Source organism: Cnephaeus nilssonii (assembly GCF_951640355.1).
Source record: "Cnephaeus nilssonii genome assembly, chromosome: 5".
Lineage (NCBI taxonomy): Eukaryota > Metazoa > Chordata > Mammalia > Chiroptera > Vespertilionidae > Cnephaeus > Cnephaeus nilssonii.
Window position 1 is genome coordinate 25,027,875 of NC_137076.1, and position 26,541 is coordinate 25,054,415.

A 26,541-nucleotide genomic window follows, 5' to 3' on the forward strand; every position below is an offset into this window, starting at 1 on the left:
GTCTCAACAGATTGATAAAGTCAGACAGGAAGTCCGGGAATGAGGCAGCCTCAGTTGACCCCATACATCCTGAGGGGCCGCACGCATGCTTGGGAGAGCTGGAGAGAGCCCTGTCAACCCACAAATCTGTGCAACTTGCTCACAGGGAGGCTGTGTGCATGTGCTGAGAAAATGCAAGAGGGACGGGCAGGGAACAAAGGTCTGACTTGCAAAATGCCCGAGCCCAGGCCACTGGCACAGGGCCTCACTGGCTCCGGTGTTTGAGCACCACCACAAGCTGACCTTGAAACTAGGCTGACCTGGTGTATCTCCGAGAGGAAGCCAGATTAAAATTAAAGAATTAAAAACAAACTAACAAGAACTGAGCAGCCATCAGCTGCTGCACACTGATGGGGAGACATAAACTGTAGTTAGTTCAGCAATGACTAAGCAAACAATAAACAAAACAAAACAGAACTCTCCTTGGGAGGAATCAGAATTCAGAGTTGTGACAATCTATTTTTTAAATGTCGGCTTTTAGCCCTGGCTGCGTAGCTCAGCTGGTTAGAGCATTCGTTATCCTGATATGCCACGGTTACAGGGTTCGATCCCCAGTCAGGGCACATACAAGAAAAAAAAAAAATCAATAAATAAAAAATAAAATAAAATGCCCACTTTGAACAACAAATTCCAAGACATGCAAAGAAAAAGGAAAGTGTGACCTACACTGAGGACAAGAGCAGCCAATAGAACCTTTCCCTGGGGGGGTCCAGATGGTGGACTTGAAAGCACTGACCGCTTTGTACGGCATGCCTGTTCCTGTGACCATCTCCCTGATCCCACCGTGGCTGCAGGCAGGGCAGGGACCACGCTGCTTGCTTCCTGTGACAGGGCAGGCTTGAACAAAGGATGGGAATGACAGTGGCACCCAGCAGGGCCAACAGCCTGAGCTTGTCCTTAGATGGTGTGAGGTCGGCCTCAGTATCCACCGTGAGAGGCTACCCGGGAGCTGGTGACAGGAGGACACGAGGCTCCTCAAGGCTGCCAGGCTTCACCGCCAATGCGCCAGGAGCGGGAACAAGTCCACCAGAAGAAGGCAAAGGGCTGAGTTTTGCTGTTGGTTTAATTTATTACTGTTTGACATCCAGTGACACTGACATACCCCCGCCGGGCCTGCGGCCCCCGGCCCCAGCGAGTGTGACCTGTCCAATAAAATACAGTACAAGGAGTGGACGGCTACACACATGCATCCACGGCTTAAACTACAGTGATTCCAAACTGCGGCCGCAACAGTACTGCCAGGAAAGGAAAAGAAAAACAGGCGTCGTGTGTTCCCCAATTCATAATTCTTTTTTTGTCATTTTAAACAGTTAATGCTGTTAACAAACGCTACTGATGCCAGGACAGGACCAGACACAAACAGCCCTACATCTTCTCTGTCGTATAAATATGGAAGATTTTTGTTTATACAGTTATACCCCACGTCTGAAACTACATCTGCTGCTACCCGTTACTGCTAAGAGCTACACCGCCTCGGCTCTGGGACGAGGGGCTTGGGGTCGAGACTCTGGAATGTCTGGATTCAGTCTTCCTCGCTGCCACTTCCTGAGCGGTCCTGGAGGGGGACAGGAGAAGAGAGCATGAGTCGTCTGCATCCTGGCGGGGACCCTGAGACTGAAACACTGGTGGAGGCAATGGAACTGCTTTCCCCGGGTGTGTGTGAGCAGCACAGGCACCGTGAGGCTGGAGGTGGAGCGGTCTCTGGCCTCAGCCCCTTCTGCCACGCCATCTCTCGCCTGAGAACTGGCCCCGTACCCACACGAACTCTTCCTTGGAATCTGGGAGTCTCACCAGGTCCTCCCTGCTTCATCCCACTGCTGTTTGCCCTGTCCTTGTGCCCCTGACCTTGCATTTCAAAACCACCGTGGCTGTTCCTAACCATGAAAGATCTTTGCTCTGCTGTTTAAACATTGTGAGCAGCTTGGCAAGAGCCATAAAATGCCCTGCTGGATCTGGACTGGGCAGGTGGGGCACTCTTATAGTCCAGACCTCCTCTCCTGAAGCATGGGCACACCTCCTCGTGTTCAGGGCAGCACTGACACCCTCAGAAGGTCATGCACGTCTTCAGTCAGATTTATTGCAAGGTACTTAGTTTTGCTATTATTGCAAATGGCTATAGAAGAAGAGCAACACCAAAATGGCGCCTACTGAGCTTGGCCAGGAGCCTGGCCCCATAATCCAGTCCACCTCTCTGCTTTGTAGAAGCAGAAACTGAGGCTCGGAAGTAAAGTGAACTAACTGCCCAGGTCCCACAGCAGGGAAGGGCCAGGTGTCTGGACTGGGACCAGGAGGCAAAGCTTATTTAGACCCAGCACATGGGTCTGCTCCCGCACCCCATATCCCCAAAACCGCCCTCTGTGGGCTTGACAAGCCTGCAGCTTCTCCCCAGTGTGTGGGACCACAGCCTGCAACAGGGGACATGCATCGGCCCCATTCATGGTTTTTGCTCCATACCATTTTATAATTGTGGAGCCAGGTCTTTTTTAACCCAGTAGCGTTGGTAGGAAATCCTCCCAGGCTGGCCAGAACAGAGCCCCGAGCGGAGAGACCCAGGCACATGGGGTTAAGGACACCGTGACAGCTCTGACTGGACGGCAAGGCACTGTGTCTGCTTGGGAAGGCTGAGGGGACAGGGACTGTACAGGGGCATCTCGAATCCCAGTGTCTCCTGCCCCTGAGCTCAAAAAAGACCTGGCCCCACCTTGGGCCATGGCAGGACAGCCCTGGGGTCCTGGCAGGCAGCTGCGCAGGCTGCTGCAGTGGGAACAGAACGGGATACCCACCCTGTCCCCGACGCCCACTGGTGCAGAGGACTGGTTTAGCGTCACATGGACTTGGGCTTGAGCTACATGTCATACAATGATGAGCCTCAGCTTCCCCATCTGTGGAGTGGGGGTGTGAGAGCCTAACAGGTGTACCAGTTAATAATGCGGATTTTATAATCAGAAAACACGATAATTTCAAGAAAGCATCACAAGTGCTTTATTCAAAGTAATGTCCATTGCTAGCTACACATTTCCCCATCTTTGAGGTAATTTGTGGATACCGTCCCAATAGAACTTTTCTTGTTTCGAGGCAAACGATTCAGAGACCCAATTTTCCACTTCTTTGTACGTTTTGAAGTGCTGCTCAGAAAGTGTGTGTGCCATCGATCGGAACAAGTGGTACTCTGAAGGAGCAAGGTCTGGTTAATACGTCGGTGGGTTAATACCTCCCAGGCAAGATCTTTTAACATGTCTTTAACTGGTTTTGAAGTGTGTGATGGTGCGTCATTATGAAGCAAAATTACTTTGCTGTGTCTTCTGGAACATTCTGGTCGCTTTACAATCAAAGCGTCATTCAAATTGATTATCTGTTGTCGGTAGCGATCAGTATTAAAGGTTTCACCTGGTTTTAGAAGCTCATAATACACCACACCTTCCTGATCCCATCAAATGCAGAGCATTGTCTTCTTTCCGAAGCGATTTGGCCTTGCAGTCGATATTGATGGTTGACCTGGATCAACCCATGATTTTGTGCATTTGGGATTCTCAAAATAAATCCACTTTTCATCGCCAGTCACAATTTGATGCAAAAAACTTTCTTTTGTGCCGCTGAAGCAACATTTTACTGATGACTTTTCGGTTTTCCATTTATTTTTCCTTCAGTTGATGTGGCACCCATTTTCCTTCCTTTGAAATCTTTCCCATTGCTTGTAAACGATTGAAAATTGTTTGCTGAGCAACATTTAATCTTTCCGCAAGTTGTTTTTGAGTTTGACATGCATCTTCATCCAATAATGCTTGTAATTGTTGGTCTTCAAACTTTTTCGGTTGATCTGGACGTTCTTTGTCTTTCACATTGAAATCATCACTTTTAAAGCATTTAAACCAGTGTTCACAAGTATCTTGAGATGGAGCACTTTCACCATAAGCTTCCCTAAGTATACGATAACTTTCAGCAGCACTTTTTTTCAAAATAAAGTAATGAATTAAAACTTCCCACAAATGCTCTTTTTTTGGCATGAAATTCAACATTTTTAAGCGTAAAAATATCTCTGATATTAACACCTTCAGCAAATTTGACATATGAAGTTTTGAAGCTTGCTGTCAATACAACAAAATAGCATACATATCAAATTGCATATATATCAACATATGTGTAACTCCATAAATTGAAAAAAATCCGCATTATTAACCGGTACACCTGGTATGGGTCCAGGAGCACATGGAGATGGACTTCCAATGACCCAACTGCCATTGGACCTCCCGCCTGTTCCAGGGCCTTGGGGCTTACCTCTTCCTGTTCCTCCTCGCTGTCATCGTCACTCACCACCGGCTTGGCCCGGGACCCACGGCTTGGCCGCCGCCGGCCCCCCTTCAGCCGATCCTGTGCCTTCTCCTTCCGGCCTAGCTTGATCTTCACTTTAACCGAGCGGGCTGGGGTGGGATCAAAAAGGGGGGGAAAACATTAGCTTGGGAGAGATGCTGTGCTCTCCCAAGTTGGGGGCACCTGGGAGCTGGGCAGGTTGTGAATGGACGGGGCACGAGACCTCAGGTTCTCTCAGGTGGGCGTGAACCCTGTGATCCTGACTATCCCAGGAAGCCACAACCACACCCCCAGACACCCCAGGACTCACACTCAGACTCTGAGCCTTCCTCCTCGCCCTCCTCCTCCTCCTCGCTCTCCTCGCCTTCGCTGTCATCCTCTTTCTCTATTTTCTGCCGCACGCTGGTGAAAACGGACTGCAGGACAATGGAGTCTTCGTAGATCTGGGCAGAAACATGCGGGTATTGAGAGGGCTGGGGCCCAATGGAGGGGGAGCTCTGGCCAGATTGGCCCATGTGGGACAGAGGGACATCTCAACTGTCCTTTCCCAATCGGTGCCCAAGAGAACATCAGGATTATGAAATGGTTCCAGATAAAAGGTCAGGTGTGTTAGTTTAGAAACAGCTGAAGGTAAAAAAAAACACACACACACAACCCACCCACCCCCGCCAAACAAAGAAACAGCTGAAGGATCCTCCCCCAGAATCACAGCGAGCACTTTTAAAGGCTGAGATCTGCAGTAACCAGAAATGCACATCCCTTATTTCCCCCAAATTTATGACTGTAAAACCTTTTCCAGGAGGCACCTATCCCACACACACTTGGCAAACTTTGCTACACTGAGACTGTGTGTGTTAATTTCATCATAGGAAAGGAAACATCTGTAAGATTCCTTTCAAGAGTTCCCTAGTGAATTCAAAATAAAATTCCAAGATAAACAGGAGTTGTTCACAGGGCCACCTGGGTGGATGGGACTGAGTCTCCTTTCTCTATTTTACTTGCCTTTACTTTCTGCCCCTTTTTTCAGTAATGAACACATACTGTTTTTGTAATTAGTAAAATATTCCAAGTTGTTGGGAATTATTTTTACACCAGTCAATTCAAAACGGAGCAAGGGGCATGGTAGTTTGGGGCCCAGCTGTGAAGGTGGCAGACTGGGAAGGGGCGCCTCCTCACCAGGGAGCCTTCCAGGTTGAAGGTCTGCGCGTTCTGGCACAGCAGCATGACGTCCTTCTCCAAGTCGTTGAGGCTGCGGTACTTGTGGTTGCGGATGCGCTCCTGCGGGGCACCAGAGAGCAGCCTTACCGCTGGGCTCCACCTGTGCCTGGGGACCCGGGGCTGGGAGTCTCTCTGCTTGACAAGGTCACAGCCCAGTCTCGGGCTCCTCTGTGCAGACTCAGAAGCCCAGACCCACTGAACACAAGAGCCACATGACTGAGGCCTGAAGTCTGGGTAACCCTGCAGGAGTCCCGAACGCTGGTGGCCTGGTGACACATCTTTGGGACACTTGGGGCCACGAGGAATCCCAAGAGACAATGATTGGGTCTCTAGCCAGGGGGCCCAAGGTCCTGGGTCAGTGAGAGCCCCGCCCCCCACGCTGGGGTTACCTTAATCTTCTTGAAGTCCACGGGCTTGCGGATGAGCTCGTAGTACTCGGGCAGCTCCTTGCGGGAGGGCAGCTGGATGAACACCTCGCTGAGCTGACGTCCACTACTACTGTAAGGGAACAGAACGGACATTACTCACAGGCCCTGCCAACTGGGGGAGCCTGGAACATTCCGGAGAGGCAACCATGCATGGAGAAGTCAGGGATGTATTTCAATCCAGGCTCTGAGCTCACTCAACTTCCCTGACCCCCTCAGCCCACGTGCCACAAAGCCAGCCTCAGCACTGGACAGATCACGACTATGCACGAGGCAAATATCAGTTTGCTCGGTGCTGGGAGCACTGAGCACCAGCATTTTCAGAGAGGTGACTGTTTGCAAGCATGTTGTGTGCCTCTTGCAGGCAGCACTTAGGAGCAGTGACTGTCAGAGAATCTGGCAAAAACCCAGGGAGAAAGATGCCCCCCAGCAAGATGTTAACGGAAGATAAGAGCTGTTTTCTAGCCTTTTCCTCAGCTTCCTGTTTTCTACAGGGAGCTGAGGAAAGACGTGGTATATGTACCCATGAGAGACGACCGGGCCCCCTGCACCCACTCCTGGGTCTCACTCGTGGAGAAACCTGTGCAGCAAGCCAGCAGGTTGCGCCACACCTGAGCCTGGCTCTGTACTAGCTCAGATGAGACATCATTCCGGGGAGGGAGTGAACAGGAGCTGCATTCAAGACCTGAAGGATCAGGGGAGAAGACAATGCCCCCTGTGCCAGTCTCCCTGCTGTTCAGCCAGCCTGGAGGATGGCGGTTCTGCCTCCAGGAACCTAATGTGCCCCAGGGGTTCCGTCCTGCTGGGGCTCCAAAACAGCCAGCAGAGGCCCAGAGCCATCCCGGGAGTTGGTGACCTGGTGGCAACCTTGCTCTCCAGGCCTCTCCCCCCGACCCAGGCGCCCACTCATTCCAGCTGTGCTTTTATCCAGGTCCTGCTGTCAGAATGTCTGACCCGCTCGGCTGCCCCACCTCCTTCCAGCTGCTTCACCACTCGGGCTTTTCAGTCACATCTCAGACCGTGGATCCAGGCCCAGAGCTGCCTCTGGGCTGAGCCCCTTTGGGGGCTTTCCTTTTCTTTTCAACAGAATTCTCAAAGGACACAGCAGCCTGCCCACTCCATCCCCAAGTTTGCCCCCTTGTTTTTGTTTACTATTCTGGAAGACAGTAGTGACAACACAACTGCTGTTCGGGTTTTGTCGCTGGATGCCCCAATTTCATAATGGCCTTCAGGAGCAGCTTGGCCAGCACCGCCTCCCCGAGGTCGTTCCCAGTGGGATCCCTGGAAGCCTTTGCTCATCTGGGGTTTTTGTGCATCATGAGGGCCCTGGCCTGAAAGACGGGCTGGAACCCGCTCCCTGCACCTTACTTGCCTTGGACAACTGCCAGCACTTGCTGTGGGCCAGACACACTTTAACACGAGTTCTCATCACACTGTTATTTTAATTGTTGTGATGAAGGAACTAAGGCAAAAGTTCAGCCTGCCCTGGCAGGACACAGCTCACCTCAGGCCTTGCCTTCCTCCCTGTGTTACGTGAGGACACCAGTAAGTGGCCGCCTCCCGCTTTCTTTCCTGCCCTGTGCAGGGTCAGGAGGGCACACCGCTTCCAGGCTGTCCTCCCCAGCAGGGAGCTCCTCCCAGACACAGGCTTCCCTTCTCTCACGAACAGGCGGGTGGGTGGTTTGGCAACAAGAAACTGGAATTCATGTGTGTAAACTCCAAGAATGAGAACAGGTAACAAAACATGCAGAGCCCTCCTTTCTCACGGCAGTGTCATCCCACACTTTGGCACGACGTTGGGGAGCATTGCATTTTACACTCTGACCCAGGACTCTCACCCACACGTGTAAAGTAACAAGTTCTGTGGGGCATTAGTCTCCCTTACAAAGTGCAATGGACTCCGATTTCTACTCTATCTCACTGAGAAATACCAGCTGGGATCCACAAAATTCACTTCACAGCCCACTAATGGGCACAGACTTCCAGCTTGAAAAGCCCTGCTTGCAGTGCCAGGGCCAGTGGAGCCTGGCCACACGCCCCGTCACCTGTGAAATCCATGCAGGTGGCCGGCCTCAGGGTGCATGTGGCCCTTTAGGAAGCTCCAGAGGTGGGACTCGTTTCATAAGACCCCCTCTCCTCTGCCAGCCTAAGAAATTGTTTGAGAGCAAAGAAACAGGGCCTCCTCTTATCAACCTCTGGGGGAATCGAGTCTTTGAGGAATAAAGGCCCACCTGCCACCAGCCCGACAACCCTTCTCAGCTGTAATGAGCTCTCAGTGCAGAGGCCTTGACCTGGGTGTACACGAGGGAGAAGGTGCCAGAACCACAGGGCCTTTTAAAGCTGTCCTGACAGCCAAGGCTTCTTGGAAAGCCACTGATTTAAGATTTTAATTGCTCCGAAGTCCCTTGGAGAGTCAGTCCACTAAACCCCAAGCCATTGGCTTGAGATCAAGAGCCATCCAGACTGGCTCACCAACCCTCATCTCTCTCTCTTTTTTAAATATGTTTTTATTGATTTCGGAGAAGGGAGGAGTGATAAAAAGATCAATGATGAGATGACTCCTGCACGCCCCACACTGTGGATAGAGCCCACAACTTGGGCATGTGCCCTGACCAGGAATCGAACCGGTGACCTCCTGGTTCATAGGTCGACATTCAACTATTGAGCCATGCTGGCCAGGCCCTCCTCATCTCTTTATCAGAGGTGGAAACCCCACAGCTCTCCACCTCCTGTAAATAAATCCCAAAGTCCTTCTGACAGTCGCACAGTCCTCCAGGATGGACTGTCCATGGCCTCTGATGTCAGTGTCCCTCTGTACCTCCTCACACCCACATCAGGGCCCACGTCACTGCTCTCCTAAGAAACCCAGGATCCTGCCCTCCCTCAACACAAATGTCACCTTCTCCTGAGAGTGTTCTGACCCCTGTCCACCTTGTCCTCAGGCCTCTTAATAAAAAAGGAGGCGTGAGCTGTAAGACAAAGGTACACATCTTCAGCACTTGGCTCCCTGAGGTGCCCAAGGCTCCTGTGAGCCTCCCTGACCTTTGACACTGGCTGAGCTTGGCTTTTTCTTGAACTTGATGTTACAGGATCACACAGGGTGAGCCCCCAGGCCTGGCAGCACCGCTCACCGCCATCCGTGAGATTTACCCGTTGGTGCATGGAGCAGTTCACTGTTTAGTAACTGCTTTGTGCTCCGGAGCAGGCACCCCCTGTGGTCCACTTGTCCATCTGCTGTTGAGGGGCACTCAGGCTGTGTCTGGCTGGGGATATTATGTAAAACAAGTGGCTGTGGACACTTGTGTCTGACTTTTCGGCTCGCATCTCTCGGGAATTTACCTGGGGGCAGAAGTGCTGGGTCACGGGGCAGAGGACACCCAGCTCCAGTAGCTACTGAGCCTGTGTCCACTCCTCCAGCAGCAGGTGAGTGTCCTGGTTCTGTGCAGCTGCACTTGCTCCCGTCGCTCCTCCTCGATGTGGGTCCTGCTGTGCATTGTTATCGCTTTGTGGTTTTAATTCACATTTCCACCTTTTCACAGGTGCACTGGGGTCTGACAGCCTGTCAGGCACACCTGTTCATGTCTTTGCTTCCCCTGGGAGTGCTCTGTTGGACATATTTATTGCAACCTCTTCTCCAATCTATGGCGTGTCTTCTTACTCCCTGGATGGTCTTTTGGTGAATAGATACTAGTGTTAATCAAAGTCTAATTTATCAGTATTTCCTCTTATAACTGGCGTTTCTCCTGCCCTGTTAGAGAAATCTTTGCCTACTCCCAGGTCACAGAGATATTTTCTAGAAGCTTGGATATTTTCACCTTTTTACATGATTAGATATAAGGCTGGTCGCCCTGGTTAGTTTCTGTCCATAGAAGTTACCATTCATCCCACCACACCCAGAACACGAGCTATGAGGGCAGAGACCGTGCCTGTTTTATTCACTGCTCTGTCTGTGGCACCTGGAACAAAGCCTAGTATGCAGCAGGTGTTCAAAAAACATTTGATGAATGGAGGAAGAGAGAGCTCAGCGTGAAAGCCTCAGGGTCACAGGGCAGGGCTTGAACCTGGGTGCCTCACCACCCCCAACCCTGTGCGGTCATTTATATACCATCCCGCTATAGAAAACACTCTGGAAGCAACTACCAGGAGGCCCACTGCAGAGCACACCTCCTATCTTGTGAGACTTGCTCTGAAAAAGCTCCTGCAGACAGTTGTTCGGAACTCCATCCCCAGCCCTGACCGTGTCCGGCAGTCCTGGTAGGGGTGGGATGGAAATGAAGGAGCCTGGAAGAATCATGAAGCTGTCAGCATCAGCCCCCTGACCCCAATTCAGACAGGAAGGCAGCGCCTGCCATGGCCCTAATGCCTCTAGCTCAGGCTGTCACTGGTTTGGCAATAGCAACCATGGCTGTTGCTGACAATCCATATGATGATGAGAAAAATGATGTTATTCTACCTCTAGATGTCAGCTCCCAGAGCAGGGACTTTCCTCAACCTCGTCACTGCCCAGTCCCCATCACTATAACAGGACATGATATGCAGGAGGTGCTCAGAGAGACCAAAGCCTTGTCTAATTTTACAAGCCCTTCTCCTTGGAGCTTGAATATCCTTGGTAGGGACCCTTATTATTTAACTTGCACAGACTGTCTGCCTCTCTGTGGAAAAGTGCCCTCCCCTATACTAACTTGGGGTTCTGGTGGGGCTGACCACCATCAAGCAGGACCGCAGCACCAGCCAGCCAAGCAGAGTCCTTCTCTGGGATTTTCTACCAGCAGCTGGGGAAGCAGCAGTCGCTTGTGGTAGCCATGGTTCAGCCATGAGAACCATGGGAGGAGAGAGGTGACTGACGACTCTAGGTCCCAAAAACTAGTCTTCACTAACTCCTTCATGACATCCAGGCCAAAGAAATCCCTTCTCTGCCTGAAGGGCTTAGAACTGGGTTCCTGATGTGCAGAAGCCAAAAGTCGGAATTGACACATCCCTTTGAGTATGTTATTTGGTTTAGCCTTAAAATAAAATTACATCTCCTGGAAGAGGAACAAAGAATCAGAAGAGAACAACAGAGCCCTGAAAATACAGAACCATGGACTTTCAGTATCTAAGGGATCTATCAGTACCCCTCGCTAAACAGATGGAAAAAACCAGAGAGGCTATGAAAGGTGGCTACAGACACACACAGAAAATTGGTGGCAGGCAGACTCTACCTCCTATATCATACCACACTCTAAATCAAGGGTCAGCAACACTTTTCTGTAAACAGTCACTGTAAATATTTTAGGCTTTGTGGGCCATACCATATCTGTCACAATTACTCAACTTGGCCATTGTTGCACAAAAGCAGCCACAGACTTTAAAGGCAAATGGGCTCTGACTGTGTTCCAATAAAACTTTATTTATAAACAATGAAATCTGAATTTCACATTATGTCACATCATGAGATATAAGTCTTTTAATTTTCTCAAAATCACCTAAAAAACAACACCATTCTTAATTCACAGGCTATCCATACACAGGTGGCAGGCCAGATTTTTTTTTTAACCTTCATCCGAGGATATTTTTTTCCATTGGTTTTTAGAGAGGGGGGCAGGGGGACATCAATGTGAGAGGGGCACACGGGTTGGTTACTACTGCATGCACCCAAACGGGGCAGGGATTGAAACCTGCAGCCCAAGTATGTGCCCTTGACCAGGAATAGAACCACTGAGTCCAACTGGCCAGGGCAGATGGTGTCCTTACTTCCACATCCTCTGATGGGGCAGACATAAAAAATCGATCACAGCACTATCCCTTGAGCTCCCATGGTCTCAGGCAGGCACAAGCAATTGATTGAAGATGGTGCTCAAGATAGAAGTGGTCCCAATCTGCCTGGAAGGACTCCCTCAGCCCTGCTCTCCTTCCTAGAGTCCAGTTCAGACAATTTTCCTATGACAACTCTCAATGACACCTTCTAGACCTGGACCATTTCTCTTTTGACTCTCAACCAGTGAACTGAGCCAACAAAGGTCCTGGACATGAGCAACTCAGTATTTTCAAACCTGATTTAGCAAAATATTTATATGAAACAGATCTCAGAAGGTACTCGATAAACAAAGTTTGAAAATGAATTGATAAAACACATTCAAAGGGAATTGTACTAGTATAGAATTATTTCCTAGTCTTAATTTTTGGACACATTACCAAGTCAAGGATATCTTAAGGATTACAAAAGTAAGAAGTCTGGGGTAGATGCACTTACTTACAAATATTTACTAAGAGCCTCCACCAGTTGAGCATCCATCCACCCTTAAAAGATCTATTTGTGTTGAATTTACAGCTTTGCAGTACAGAAAAAATTCTGACTAAGCATGAGTGAGAGGGAAATGATATTCACCAGTGAGAATGGTTTGTAGGCTGCCCTGCATTCCACACTCTTCCAGTGCAGAGAGAGGATGGGGGGAGCTTTGTTGCAGGGTCCGAATGCCAAGTGTTACACTGGCTGTAGGTTCCGATGGTGATTGTCTAATGAGGTAATAGTTTCAAATGAGCCAAAAACACATCTGGGGGTACATGTCTCAATCTAGTTCAAATATAAATTCCAAATTTCATTTTTTAAAAAATCTTGACTCCCCCCTCCAAGTAACCCAAACCGGGAAACTACTTAGTTTGAAACCCGAATTTTGGAGGCAAGATCTGAGCTTTGGGGGGAGAAAGACAGAAGGCCCGGGTCACAGAGCAAGCAGCAGAAGCTGGAGCGTAATCCAGATGTGCTCCTAGGTGTGGCATGTACTTTGTGTGTACGTGCCGGCTCTCTCAAGCAGGCTGTGTTGTGCTGCGGCAGGCACTCAGAAGGCATTAGGTGTGGGTGACCAGGACAAAGAACAGAGTACCCATGACAGGTTTATGGCACTGCAGAGAGCATTTCTAAGAGGCCTGCGGAGGTGGTCATATGCGTGCAGGGAGGCCCAAGGCCACTTTCTGCAGAGCTAGGGGACCATGGCCTCAAGAATTGTGCTTGATTTTCTGAATTAATCAATGTCAGCAGCTCCGAGTGCTGAGCAGGTAGGTCTATGGTAGAGGGGGTCTCAAGCTCCTTCTGAAGTGCCAAGGACTGCAAATCCCCACATTGGGAACCAAGGGCACCGGGGGTCCTCTGGTCTATGCAGAGAATGAGTGGGGGGTGTCTGGGGTCAGCAGCCTGGGAAACTGCTGCTGCAGTACAGGGCTGATGGACCACTTCCACACCTACCTAGACACCTCATACCACTCCTTCTTCCTTCCCTCCAGCTAATTTTTAACCGTAGTTAACTTATATTTTTAACTAGTTTCACCTCAGAAGTTCAACATTTCTCAATTCATCTTTTTATCCTTTTATCCAACTGTCTCTTAGCTTAATTTAAAATTTTACCCTCTTTTGTGATTTCTCACGCAACCTCATCTTCGGACCTTTTCCTCTTCCTTTTCCCCCATTCATTTCATACCTCCTGTGTTCCCTGTTTAGTACCTCCTATTGTCATGAACACCCCTTTTCTGTTTTCCTTGCATACAGAAGTAGTGCAAGCTTGACGAAATGCACTGTGCACTTTAGAAGGTTCTCACCTGGACAGGACTCCACGGGAGGCAGAAGGGAGGGGGTCAAGGTTCAACCTGTTCACCCAAATCTACTTATTTCCAGAGTCCAGGTATCTGTCCCTGTCCTGTTTGAAGCTTTATGTAATTCTAGTTTTAAGACCCTTCTAAACCTTTTTTTGTTTTGCGTAATAAACAGTCTGGTAAACAAGGCAGGTGGAGCTTATTCCAGCAAATTCTATGGCAGGCTCACAACCACAGCACTGCTCCACGGGCACCTGGCTAATCCTCCTGTGGCTCTGAGCCCCACTGGGCCCTTAGCCCGGCCTGCACCCACTCTCAGGCTGGCCCGGGGCTTGATGATGATGGGATCAGGGCTTTTCTAAGACATCTCATTTCGGTGCCTCTCAGGTAAGACTCCTGGCTGGGTGCCCAGCAGATAGTGCTGACCCCAGACCTGGACCCGCAGGCAGAGCCGCCTCCTCCTCTGGAGACACCCATTCTGGGCTCTGGCTCCAGATGAAGGGCCATCTGGCCTTTTGAAGGCTGAAGCTAGAGAATCCTGAGGCCTCCCTGCCCCCCCCTCAGGGTACAGCTCCCACCCTCTGCCCTCTCCCCTCCAGGGGCCCATCCTGAGGATCTTGGAGCCACCTTCAGTGACCTCTCCTAAGAATGCTTCAACCTGACAACCTGCACTGAGCTTAAGTTGTCCCAGCTTTTCTTGTAAATCAAGGTATAACCTTTCAACTCTGAAGAGTCACCTTCTTTTTTATTCTAACAATGGAGGTGCAGGGGCAAAGGGAAAGTGCCTGCAGGCCTGGGCAGTTCCCATTAGGTCCAGGCCTGGGCTGACGGTGCCACCACCGTGGATCTGGCTGGGGCCTTCTTCACCCACAGTGGTCTCTGAGTTGCATGCCTGGCCCATGTTATCTCCTTGGGGGTCTCTATAACCCCACATAGGGGCTTCAATTTTTGTGCCGCAGACTTGGAAACAGGCAGAGAGACGCACATTGAAACCAGATCTCTGTGACACTCGCCCCACAGCGACTGCGGCCTGGGGGTACGCAAAAGGTTGTATGGGGCCCTCTGGGGCCCGCCTGCCCGCCCAGGCAGCACCTCAGCAAATGCACTTCTCCTTCTCCGAAACCTTTCCCAAGGCCCCAAGGGTATCTGCACACCTGCTAACTGGCTTCTGCAGACAGAGCTTCTGAAAGGAAGACACCAACTGGCAGCACCCACAGCCCCACAACCAGGAACCAATCTGACCCAGGAGCCTGTGACTAACTTACTTGTATGTTTACGTTTGAAGTGCAAACTCTTAATTCCAACTTAATTCCTAATTCAGATTTCGATTTGGCTGTTGACCAGTGGAGTCTTGGATGCCATTTGAGATTTCTAATCATCAAGAAGCACCTGTGACGCCTGGCACTCTGACTTGACCCCTGTGGGGCCCCTCAGCTTCGTCTGGTCTGGGAAACCTGTGCACTCAGCCTCCAGGCTTCTGCACGCGCTGTCTCCTCTACCTGTGACGTTCGTTCCCTCCTCCTCCCCTGGTGGGCTCCTGCTAAGTCTTCAGGCTCTGCTTATGAAGCACTTCTACCTGAGGCCACCCTGGCCCCTGGGACCGTCTGTGCCAGCACAGGTCAAAGGCACAGTACTATAGACTCTCCAGGGGCCCTACAGCGCAAAGTGCATTTCACCACAACCCATATGAGGCCGCCGTAGCTGTGAAGGCCAGACGCCCATACAACTCCAGGAAGTGCCACTCACAGGGCACATGGGGCCTTGGGAGGGAGGGGCAAGGCAGCCCTGAATCTGACACATGTGAAGGAAGCTAAGTTTACAAGACAGGACATTACCTTCATATGGACAAGGATGTACATACAAAGGGAGTATTATACAAGATTGCACTGGTATTTAAATATAACTGGGGCATCAGGAAACCAACAGTGAAAAGCAACATTTGGAGTGATGCCAGCTGGCGGGAGGGCGTCCCTGTTCAAACATGCAGCAGAGGCACGGCTGAGCCACTTCAGGTGAGTCACCGCATCAAGGTGCAACCCTGGCTCCCACCTGTGGTCCCTCCACCACATCCTCCTGCCCCACAATGCAGGCTCCTGACTCTTGATTTCAAAAGCTGACATCGTACTGATAACATTCTTTGGGGTCTAGGAAAAACGAAGTTGTAACAATTCATTCTCTCCTCAGGCTCTAGACTGAACTCAAGTATAGAAGTTAGCTAATTATAGGGTTCTAGAAAGCAATGAAAAAAAAATCCAAATGTTTCATTTTCTCTTTTGGAATGGAGCAATTGGAAGTTTGAGACAAGAAAGTGCGAGTTAGGCAACCTCCAATTTTGTCCCACCCCAGTTCTTTGGTGTGGCGCAGTGACCAGTCCTTGGGAATCTTCCCGGTGTGTGACATATAGTTGCAAAAAAATGTATCCCGGCCCAGAGAGAGGTCTGGCCTTTGCCCTTGGCTCCTGGGAGACCATCTCTCAACCCCCTGGAGTGTCCTGCCTGATGGGCACATTGGGCCCAGATAGTGTGAGAATGTGATTTAGGGCAGGGGCACTAGGTCATATGGTATCAGCTCGACCCACAGAGGGGCTGGAGACGTCTGCCACCTGGGCAGTCAGTCGTGTCTATGTGACTAAATCCCAATAAAAACCCTGGACACCTAGGATTCCCCAGCTGGCAATGCTCTGTGCCCATTGTTTCATGTTGCCAGTGCTGTCTGGGACTCCGTGGGACGAGGAAGCTCAAGGCGTGGAGCTCTCCTGGATGCTGCTCCATGTACCTCTTCCTTTAGCTGGTTTTAATCTGTATGCTTTTGCTGTAATTACTAAACTATAATCACGAGTATAACACCTTTCAGAGAGTTCTGAGATTTTTCTAAAGAATCCTAAAGCCTGAAGGTGGTCTTGGGGACCCCTGACCTCTGCAGAGGTGTCAGAAGTGAGGGTGGTCTATGGACTGTCACTTAACCCCTCAACAGGGTGAATCACATTGTTGTTTTCCCCATGGCTTCAAATTCAGTTTGTTAAGAACATCAGAAATATTATCCATTAAGTAGGTAAACTTTGTTCCCAAATGTCTTTGAAAGTATCTGCCAAATGAGGTAACTTTTCAACCAGGAAAACACCTGTTTTCCTGAGTTTATGTGCAACTTGATCTCTTCCTGTATGACCACCAGCAAAATAGCAAGTGGACGGCTGTCTCCAAATTCAAACCAAATGCTTCTCAAGGCCAGGGCATGCTAGCTTCCTTTAATGGTCACATTTGCAGTCCCCCGTTCTAACTCCTTTATTCTTCTTCCTTGTCTAACGGAGAACTCCAAGTTCTGTGACACTATCCATACCAGGGGGATGTGAGATTAAATGTAAACCATCATACCCTCTGATAAGGTGTCCTGCCACTTGGGTCTGACATCAGCTAGGAGCATCAAACTGGATCTCAGAATCCTTACCAGGATCTCAGCACTCTGCAATAGAACAGTCTTTACAAGGGGTCACTGAACCCTAAAAGCTAGTTTTCTTTTATTGGCTGATTTCTCATCCAACCTTACACAGGGTGGGAGAACAACTATTTGTTGTGGAAGTCATTTTTTGGCGTATAATATACAGCTAAATATGAGACTGAGAAAGGTTTTTCAGTGAGTTGTAGGATGATGGCTAAGAAAGTGGACTGATATTTGACATATATTTTTGGTTTGAAAATATCTAATGCCCCATTAACAAATTCAGGCTGCCATTTCCAAGTGTTTCTTTCTTTCTTTTTTTAAAGACATTTTTATTGATCTCAGAGAGGAAGGAAGAGGGAGATAGAAACATCAATGATGAGAGAGAATCATTGATTGGCTGTCTCCTTCACGCCCCACACTAGGGATCAGGCCCACAACCTAGACATGGGCCCTGACCAGGAATTGAACCGTGACCTCCTGGTTCATAGGTCAACCCTCAACCACTAAGCCATGCCAGCTGGGCTCCAAGTGTTCCTTTTTAAATTGAGGTATAACCTTATACAGGACAGTGCACACATCTTAAGTATATACCTTTATGAACATTTTCATGTATATACTCAAACTGATAAAATATTCCCAATACCCCAGAAAGCTCCCTCATGGTCTTTCCCTGTCAATTCCCCATCTTGACGTAACCACTATTCAATGCCTATCATTGTGAATCAGCTTCTGAACTTCATATAACTGAAAGCACACAGTAGGTAATCATTAGTTTCTGGCTTCTTTCATTCAACAAAATGTAAGATTCTTCGAAGGAGCAGTGGTATTTTTGGTTTTGTGGCTGTTAGAATTCTGCTGTACAATTGGGCCATCGACTCGTTCTCCTGGAGGTGGACACTATTTGGGCTACTTCACTGGGGGCAGTTACTATCATAACTGCTGTGGACGTGCTTGTACAAGTCTTTGGGGGGACATGCACTCAGCTCTTCTGAGTTGGAGTTGCTGGGTCAGAAAGTTGATCTTTATGCTGAACTTTATGTCATCTTGAGTAGTGTGAGGTGCAACTGCTCCATACACTCAAAGGAATTGTAGCCACTCTGTTCAGGCATCTCACACTCATTTCATGTTGTTGATGCAATGATCCCCATCACCTTTTCATATGTTGATTGCTCATGGGGACATCTTCTTTCAGAAGATGTGTGTTCATGGCTTTTGCCCATTTTAAAATTGGGTGTTCTTTCCCAAGTCTGTGGCAGTTTTCACTATCATCGTGTGTCTTTTTTAAAAAATGTTTTTTATTGATATTTAGAGAGAGAGGAAGAGGGATAGAGATAGAAACATTAATGAGAGAAACATCATCCATCGGCTGCCTCCAGACATCCCCCACTGGGGATCGAGCCTGAAACCCTGGGCATGTGCCCTGACCAGATGGGGCCTTGGGAGGGAGGGGCAAGGCCCCTGACCGGATATCAAACCTGCAACCTCTGGGTTCATGGGTCAACATTCAACCACTGAGCCACACCAGCCGGGCAGTGTGTCTTTTGATGAACAGTTGTTCTTACTTTTAGTGAAGTCTTTTATGGGTAGTGGCATTTGTGTCCTGTTGAGGAAATCTACCTACTTCAAGACCACAAAGAGTTTCTCCCATGCCTTCTTCTAGAACTTTACCTTTCACATTTATATCTATTATCCATTTTAAACTAATATATGTATATGATGTGAGGCAGCGTCAAGGTTCTTCTTCACATGGATATCCAAAAGACCAGCATGACTTTCTGTCAAGTCCATCCTTACCCCACTGACCTTCAAGGGTCTTCTTCATTTTGGTAATTTTAAGTTTCCCTCACAAGAACATCATTAAGGAAAAAACATGGGCTCTGCTGTGGTGTTTTTTTTTTTTAGAATCTTTTTAATCCTCACCTTAGGATATGTCCTTTGTCATTGGTTGGCTGCCTCCTGCATGCACCCTGACTGGGGATTGAACCCGCAACCTAGGCAGGTGCCCTGATCAAAAGTCCAATCTACAACCTTTTGGTGCACAAGATGATGTTCCAATCAACTGAACTACTGGGCAGGGTGAAGTCTACTGTTTTCATTGGATTTTTACACATTCCATATTCTACCTTTTACATTTTTCTTTGTGGAGTTTCTCTCAAAGGTCAAGTTAGCAAATTAGCATCAATATTTTCTTCTCAATATTGACACTAATTACATTTTTAGGTCAAGCAGATGAACTCACATATGCCTTCTTTTTTAGTTCATCATTTGTTCCTCTTTGATAATAAGATTCTTTTTTAAAAAAAAGTTTTTATTGATTTTTAAAGAGGAAGGAAGAGGAAAATAGAGAAACTTAGATGTGAGAGAGAAACATCAATCGGCTGCCTCCTGTAGGCACCCCAACCGGGGACTGAACCTGCAACCTGGTATGTGCCCTGATCGGGAATCCAACCGGCGACCTTTCTGTGCATGGGCGACACTCAAATGAGCCACACCAGCCAGGGCTATAAGGTATTTTTTGTTGTTAATCCTCACTTGATATTTTTTCATTGGTTTTTTAGAGAGAGAGGAAGGGAAGGAGGGAGGGAGAGGGGGGGGGGGAGAGGGAGAAGGAGAGGGAGAGAAAGAGAAACCGAAGTGAGAGAGACACATCAATTGGTTGCTTCCCACATGCACCCCAACTGGGGCTGGTAATCAAACCTACAACCCAGATATGTGCCCTTGACCAGGAATGGGACCCAGGACCCAGGACCCAGGACTAATGCTCTAACCACTGAGGAAACCGGCCAGAGAATAAGATTCTTTTTAAAGGTCAATTTGTCTTTTTTATTTGGATACCAGTTGTCACCACCCCTAAAATGACATGCTTGGTAAGAATCTCTCTAAATGATGTGCTAATGGTTCACACTTTGACATTTTCCACTGCTACAGATTAAAATTCTCCCTTACTTTGCTTCACGACTAACTGCAAAGCATTACTATAAAATCAAGCGATACAACCCTTATGTTATGGAGAGAGTCATAAGGGCTGATATGTACCAGAAAGTGGAATAAGACACTGGTGAGCGGGAGCACAAACAGAGTTCTGGGCAAGGTGCAGGCCGTGCATCCCTGGCCACCTTCTGCAGCTGCACATGCCCACCCTGTACTGGCAGAACGGGCACATTCTCCTTGGAGGGCTGCAGGAGAACCATTATTTTCTTATTATTAGTTAAATGGTACTTGTGCTCCACAAACAGATCCACTGAAGCTGAAAACACATACTCTCTTGTATTTGGTGCCTGTGAGGACAGGGCTCACAGTGCCTGGAGCAGTCAGCCAACACATGGCAGACCTCCAATGGCCCAGCATGAAAACTGGGCTTGTCATGCAAGTATGGGGACAGGACAATGAGGTGGGGTAGTCTATAGAAGGAACAGAAACCCTTTCTGCTCCAGCAACTCTGGCTTCCACCATAGTCATGAGTGTCGGCCATAAGACTGGCACCCATCACAGCACAGAACTCTCCTTCCACCTCGCCTCATCACTAACCTCAATCTCGCCAGCCACACCTCATCATCCTAGGGCCTCTCCACCTGCTGTTGCCTCTGCTGGAGAACTCATCCCCAGACCTCCTTTCATCAGAGTTCCTTGGCCTCCCCACCACGCTTTATTTCCCTCTCCCCATGCTGACACCACTTGTATGCTTCCTTGTTTAACCAGTGACTGTGGAATGGTCTCACAGGCACATGGGAGGCCAGAAAAGGCACCTCTGAGGACCCCCAGCATCCACCCACCCACCGCATTCCTCAGCTTACCTGTCCTTATACTTGATGACAGCGTCCACAATCTTTTTCATCTTTTTGGTGAGGTTTGGAGGGTTGGGAGAGAGCTTCTCAGCAGGTGGCCGCCCGCGCTTTTTTTGCTTCTTGCTCTCCTCGTCCTTGTCGCGGCTGCGGGTGCTGGTGGTCGGGGTGGAGGAGCCGGCGTCGCTGTCCCGCTTGCGTTTTCGCGATGATTTCTTCTGCCGAACCTCCTCTTCTATCTCCTCCAGCGTGCCCTCCTCGATGGCCTTCAGGGTCAATAGTGGTAAAATAGGACAGCCAGCACCGAGGTTGACAAGCAGAGGCCGCGGTGCAAACCCGTGGGTTCTGGCTGGGGCAGGACACACACCAGGGCTCTCACAGGCTCCAAAAGGCCACAAAAGGCCAGAGCACATCCCACCCATGCCTGTCCTTCACAAATAGGGGGTTTTACTTTAAAAATTAGTCATATCTTCACTCCCGTGTAATAGACTCCTGTATCCCTCCACCCAGAGGTGACACTGTTTAACACTTCTCTGGACCCGATGCATCTTTTTTTTTAAATTTGGGGTGAAACAGGTTTTAAGTGTGCAGCTCAGTGGCATTAGATACATTCACATTGTGTGCAGCCACCACCACCATCCAGCTCCAAGATCTCCTTGCCCTTCCCACATACATGTGCACAACTGAGACAGCATGGAACTGTATCCACGTACCATACCATGACTCATGTTTTTGCTTACTATATCCTGGATGCATTTCCTGTCGTTTTTCTGCAACATAATTTTTAATGCCTGTTTAGTATTTTATTGCAAAAAGGGCCATAATTGTTCATGGGCATTTGGGTTATTTCTAAATTCTACATAATGCCATGACTGACATCTGTCTTTTCTGTACAGATTACAGAAGTGAAGCTGCTGAATTGAAGGACATCAACACGTACAATATTAATTTTAAAATGATCCTGATTTATTCATTCTGAATGATAATTTGCACGTTTAAAACAAAGGGAAGGGAAGCCAGGTTTCCAGGGGAGCTTGGAATCATAAAGGGAGGAGGGCTGGACTCAAAGGGTTGTGCTGGTCATTCGTCTCTCATTTATCAGCTGTGACTATGAAATGGGCAAGGGGCCTAGCACAGAGGACACAGCACTGAACAAAATCAGATGGACACTTATCAGACAGACTTCCCACAAACGTGGTGACAACCATGGGTCAAGTGCCAGGAAGAAGGGTGAGTGGTGCTCTGATTGTGGAGCAGACCTGTCCTGCTTAGAGGTTCAGGAGAGCTTCCTAGAAGAGGTGGCACAGAAGCTGAGAACTGAAAGGGGGGAGAAAAGACATCCAGGCCAAAGGAACAGTATGGAGGGCTTGTGGCAGGCAGGAGGGACTGAAAGGTCAGCACAGGGGAGGGCATGTACTGCAGGCCCAGTAGGGTAGGTGAAATACTGTCCCCCGCCCTGGTTGGAGCATCGGCCCGAGCACCAGAGGCACAAGTTCAATTTCGGTCAAGGGCACATACCTGGGTTACAGGTCTAATCCCGGCCCTGGTCTGGGCGCATGTGGGAGGCAACCAATCAATGTGTTTCCCTCACATCAATGTTTCTCTCTCTCTTTCTCTCCCTCCCCTCCCTTCCTCTCTCTCAAAATCAATGGGAAAAAAAAATATCTTTGGGTGAAGATTTAAAAAAAAAAAAAAAAATACTGTCCCCAAAATTCATATCCAAATGGGACCTCAGAATGTTATTTTATTTGAAAAGAAAATCTTTGCAGATGTAATTACTTAAGAATCGAGCAAGATGAGTTCATCCTGTGTTAGGGTGGGCCCAAAATCCAATGAGGGTGACCTTATGAGAGACAGAAAGGCCACACAGAGACACAGGGTAGAGGCCATGTAAAGGTGGAGGCAGAGAGTGGAATAATGGGGCCACAAGCCAAGGAATGCCAGGGCGACCACAAGCTGAAAGAAGCATAGAAGTCTCCTCCCCTAGAGCCTTCGGAAGAAACAGGGTCCTGCTGACACCTGGATTTTAGAATCCTAGCCCTCTGGGACTGTGAGAAAATAAATTACTGTTGTCTTAAGCCACCAAGTATGTGGTAATTGTTATGGCAGCCCTAGGAATATCTAATACCGGGGTTTCTGATCCCTTGGCCTGCAAGGCAAGAGCTAGGAACATTCTGAATGATTTTGGCACACAGGGCATAAGACTGTCTGTCAAAAAAGTGGTGCCCATTACACATTCACTACTAAGAAAGGAGAGTGCCTATTTTGGGCAAACATATTTATTATTAATGTAAATTTTATTGAGTATGACATATAAAAAGCTATGTGCTCAATGGGGAAAGAACAGTCTTTTCAACACATGGTACTAGGACCACTGGATATCCACAGGTAGAAGAATGAAGTTGGACACTAAATTATTGCTATATACAAAATTAACTTAGAGGATCATGGGCATAAATGTAAAAGCTGAAACTCTAAAACTTGAAAAAAAAAAATAGGGGTAAATCTTTGTGACCTTGCATCTGGTGAGAGATTCTCAGACAAGATCCCAAAAGATAAGCAATAAGAGAAAAATAAACTGGACTTTATAAAAATTAAAAACTTTTGTGCTCCAAAGGAAACCATGAAGAAGATAAACTACAGATCAGGAGAAATATTTGCAAATCTCACATCTGATAAGAGACTTATAAAAAAGATATACAAGTGGCTAATAAGCACATGAAAAGATGTTCAGTGCCATTAGTCACTAGAAAAATGGAACTCAAAACCACAGAGAGACACCACTTTATACCACTGGAATGATTAAAATAAAAAAGACAGATAATAACAAGTATTAACAAGGATGTGGAGAAATTCCCTCATATCCTGCTGGTGTGAATGTGAAATGGTGCAGCTGCTTTGGAAAACAGGCAGCCCCTCAAAAGGTTAAACATAGAATTACCATTTGAGACCCAGCAATTCATTCCACTTTTAGTATATACTTGCGAGAAATCTAAACACATGTCCTCACAAAACGTGTACACATATGCTCATGGCAGCATTATTCACAATAGCCAAAAAGTGGGAACAACCGAAGTGTCCATCAACTGATGAATGGATAAAAAAATGTGGTATATCCGTACAATAAAACATAATTCAGCCTTGAAAAGAAAGAATATGTGCTACATCATGGATAAACCATGAAAATATTTTACCTCGTGAAAGAAGCCAGACATCAAAGGATCACATGTTTGCATGATGTTATTTATATGTAATGTCCAGAAAAGGGTGACTGTCAAGGGCAAGGAGGAATAAAGGGAAGGAAGACAGCTAAAGAGGAAAGGGCTTCTTTTTTGGGATAATGAGGATGTTCTAAAATTGATTTGTGATGACAACTGCAAGACTGTAAATATAGTAAAAACCATTGACTTGTACATCTTAAATGGGTGAATTCTACAGTATATAAATTACACCTCAAAAAAATGTATACAAAACATCAGTAGCATATGGCAAAAGGCACTCACTGTCTCAAAAATGTGGGGTTGGTAATGGTCCATGGAAGCCGATACAGATCTGTAACTGGGCCTAAGTTCTCTCATCCGGAGTTTTCTTCTTGGCCCTGGAGCCCTGGGCCAGAAAATAGGACACTACACCCACCCCTCACAAAAGTTTGCCTGGTTCCCTGGCATGTTTCAACGGCCCCTCTCATGCATATCTCAGTGGGCGAGTTTCCAAGTCTGGGGTTATCTGAGCTCGTAGGACGGGACCAGGTCCCAGTTAACCCAAGGGAACCCTAGGATGTACGACCAGAGGCAGCACCTCTCATTCTGGGATGTGGCACTCAGCAGGGTGCAGCAAAAGCCATCACCAACCTTCTGGGAACAGTTGCTTCAGGGACATTTTTATGAAACAACTTCCAGGTTGGATTTTTAAGCATTACCTCTGCACTCAGAGCCCCCAAACATGGGGAGGGGTCAGATTTATCACTATAATCCCAGTGTACATGCAGTGGGCCCTGGGCTGGGGCCCTGACTCAGCATTCTGCAACTATAGCTACAGGGCTGGGTGCTACCTGCTGAAAACGAGTGTTGACATCACCTCTATGAGTAACTGTGGTTGCAGTCTCATCAGCAGCTCACTTCCTCCTCCATCCTCCCCAGCCTGGCTAGGAGTCCAAGTCCTAAGGGTGACGTACTGTTGGGGTGATGTGTCCAAAGTGGGGCTACCTGACCCCATCAGCATTCCTGACCAGCTTGCAGGGCAACTGGATGCTCACTAATCTCTGGCTGTGTTTCCTATGGACCGGCACTCGGGAGACCGGCACCATGCTGAGATCAGCAATGTTTTACTCTAACCTCATGAAGAGGTGAACCCTCACACGGAAGAGGCCAATTACATACAAGCAGTGAGTTTCGAACTGCTTGGGGATGGCACTGGTGCTCTTTCCTGTCTCTGGTCAGGAGGAATTGAGCAAACCTGACCCTATGTTAAAGTGTTGCTGTCGTGAATGGAAGCCAAGAATGGCTGAAGGGAACATGCTCAGGTGTTGGACAAAGGCCAAGCTATAGTGGTGTGAGCCTCTCCTCCCCCAGCCCTGCTCCTCGCCGGCCATCTCTGGCATATACCTTGAGCCACTGCTTCTCCGTCAGTGAGTCACTGTAGTCCACCTCCTTGCGGTGGCGGGAACCACGGCCAAACATCTTCTCTTCTTCTTCCTCGCATGTCAGCCGCTCCACCTCTGCATCGTCCTTGATGATCCACGAGGGGAGCTCATCCTCCTCCATCAGGCGTGGCTTCCGCTTGGGGTTGCGGGCTTCCTCACGCCTGCGGTCCAGATCCATGCGCTGGGGAGCGAGGAGAGGGTGTGGACAAGGGAAGGCGTCAGCACAGGGAGAGCCAGGAGGACATTCAAGGGATGTTGATAAGGGGCTGCTTCTTTGTCTCGGGGACCAATGCCCCAACAGTAGTTAACCTTTGCACTCGGATGTCGAGTGTGACTCGACACAGTTAGCATTAGAATAAAGGAATCGAGAAAAAAGCGAGTGCAAAGGGTTAAACAGCAGCTCTGGGTATTGCTAAGGCCAAGGTGGCCTGGCTCCTGCGTCAGGCCCTGGCTAGGGGCTCTGCTTTAGGGACAGAGAAAACTGGAAAGGACTGGCAGATTGCATAAGGGAGCTGAAATGTGGTGACAGCTTCAAGGTATAGTCTTGTCAGGAGGCACAAAGCCTGCTGGGGCCAACAGCCCAAACTCATACCATACTTCTCACCCAGAAGCATGAGGTATTGGTGGCCAAGGTGTTCACCAGACCCTTGGCTTTGGACGGTATTAATACTCCCTTAAAGGGAACCTCAAGGGTGCCTCAACAAATTCAAGAGGACAGGTGTTTGGGGACTGAGGGTCACAAATGAGAAAGATGGCTAGGTGTGTGTCCCACTACCCCTCTGACACTCTTAGAACATGGAAGAAAGATGGGTGAATTAGGAGGCATTGTGGGGCCACCCCTGGCTCCATTATCACCCAGGGACTCCAACATCACTAGGAGTTTTTGCTCTGTTTGAGGTCATCAGGGCAGCGCATGTGAACCCCTCCAGGCTCCCAGTTTCATATGGGTGGAAAAGTGAGCTCCCTAAAGGTGTGTGAGGCGGAAATGCCAGCTCAACTCCCGCCTGTGGTGCTTACCATGAACAGGTCAAACTCCTCTTCGTGCCGGGCAATCATTTGATTCACAGTTTCATCGTCGGGCACTTCATCTTCTTCCTACAAGATTTCACATGATTAGTTCAAG

General features: G+C 48.5%; 1 protein-coding gene across 6 annotated transcripts in view; it reads right to left on the reverse strand.

Annotated features, from left to right (window-relative positions):
• Window positions 1–1,306: 1,306 nt before the first annotated feature.
• Window positions 1,307–26,541, reverse strand: part of SMARCA4 (SWI/SNF related BAF chromatin remodeling complex subunit ATPase 4) — an 89,262-nt gene continuing 64,027 nt past the window's right edge. For 2 of the 6 annotated variants that reach the window (XM_079770479.1, XM_079770485.1), the window contains exons 27-34: window positions 26,436–26,513; window positions 25,381–25,599; window positions 20,789–21,042; window positions 5,955–6,063; window positions 5,524–5,625; window positions 4,658–4,790; window positions 4,315–4,457; window positions 1,307–1,594 (exon numbers count right to left, since the gene is read on the reverse strand). In XM_079770479.1, coding sequence (XP_079626605.1) covers window positions 1,562–1,594; window positions 4,315–4,457; window positions 4,658–4,790; window positions 5,524–5,625; window positions 5,955–6,063; window positions 20,789–21,042; window positions 25,381–25,599; window positions 26,436–26,513 — 1,071 coding nt within the window. In that variant the 3' untranslated portion in view covers window positions 1,307–1,561. Of the gene's footprint in view, window positions 1,595–2,943; window positions 3,990–4,314; window positions 4,458–4,657; window positions 4,791–5,523; window positions 5,626–5,954; window positions 6,064–20,788; window positions 21,052–25,380; window positions 25,600–26,435; window positions 26,514–26,541 lie in introns of those variants that run through there. The other 4 variants (XM_079770480.1, XM_079770484.1, XM_079770483.1 and 1 more) reach the window with 4 other exon arrangements.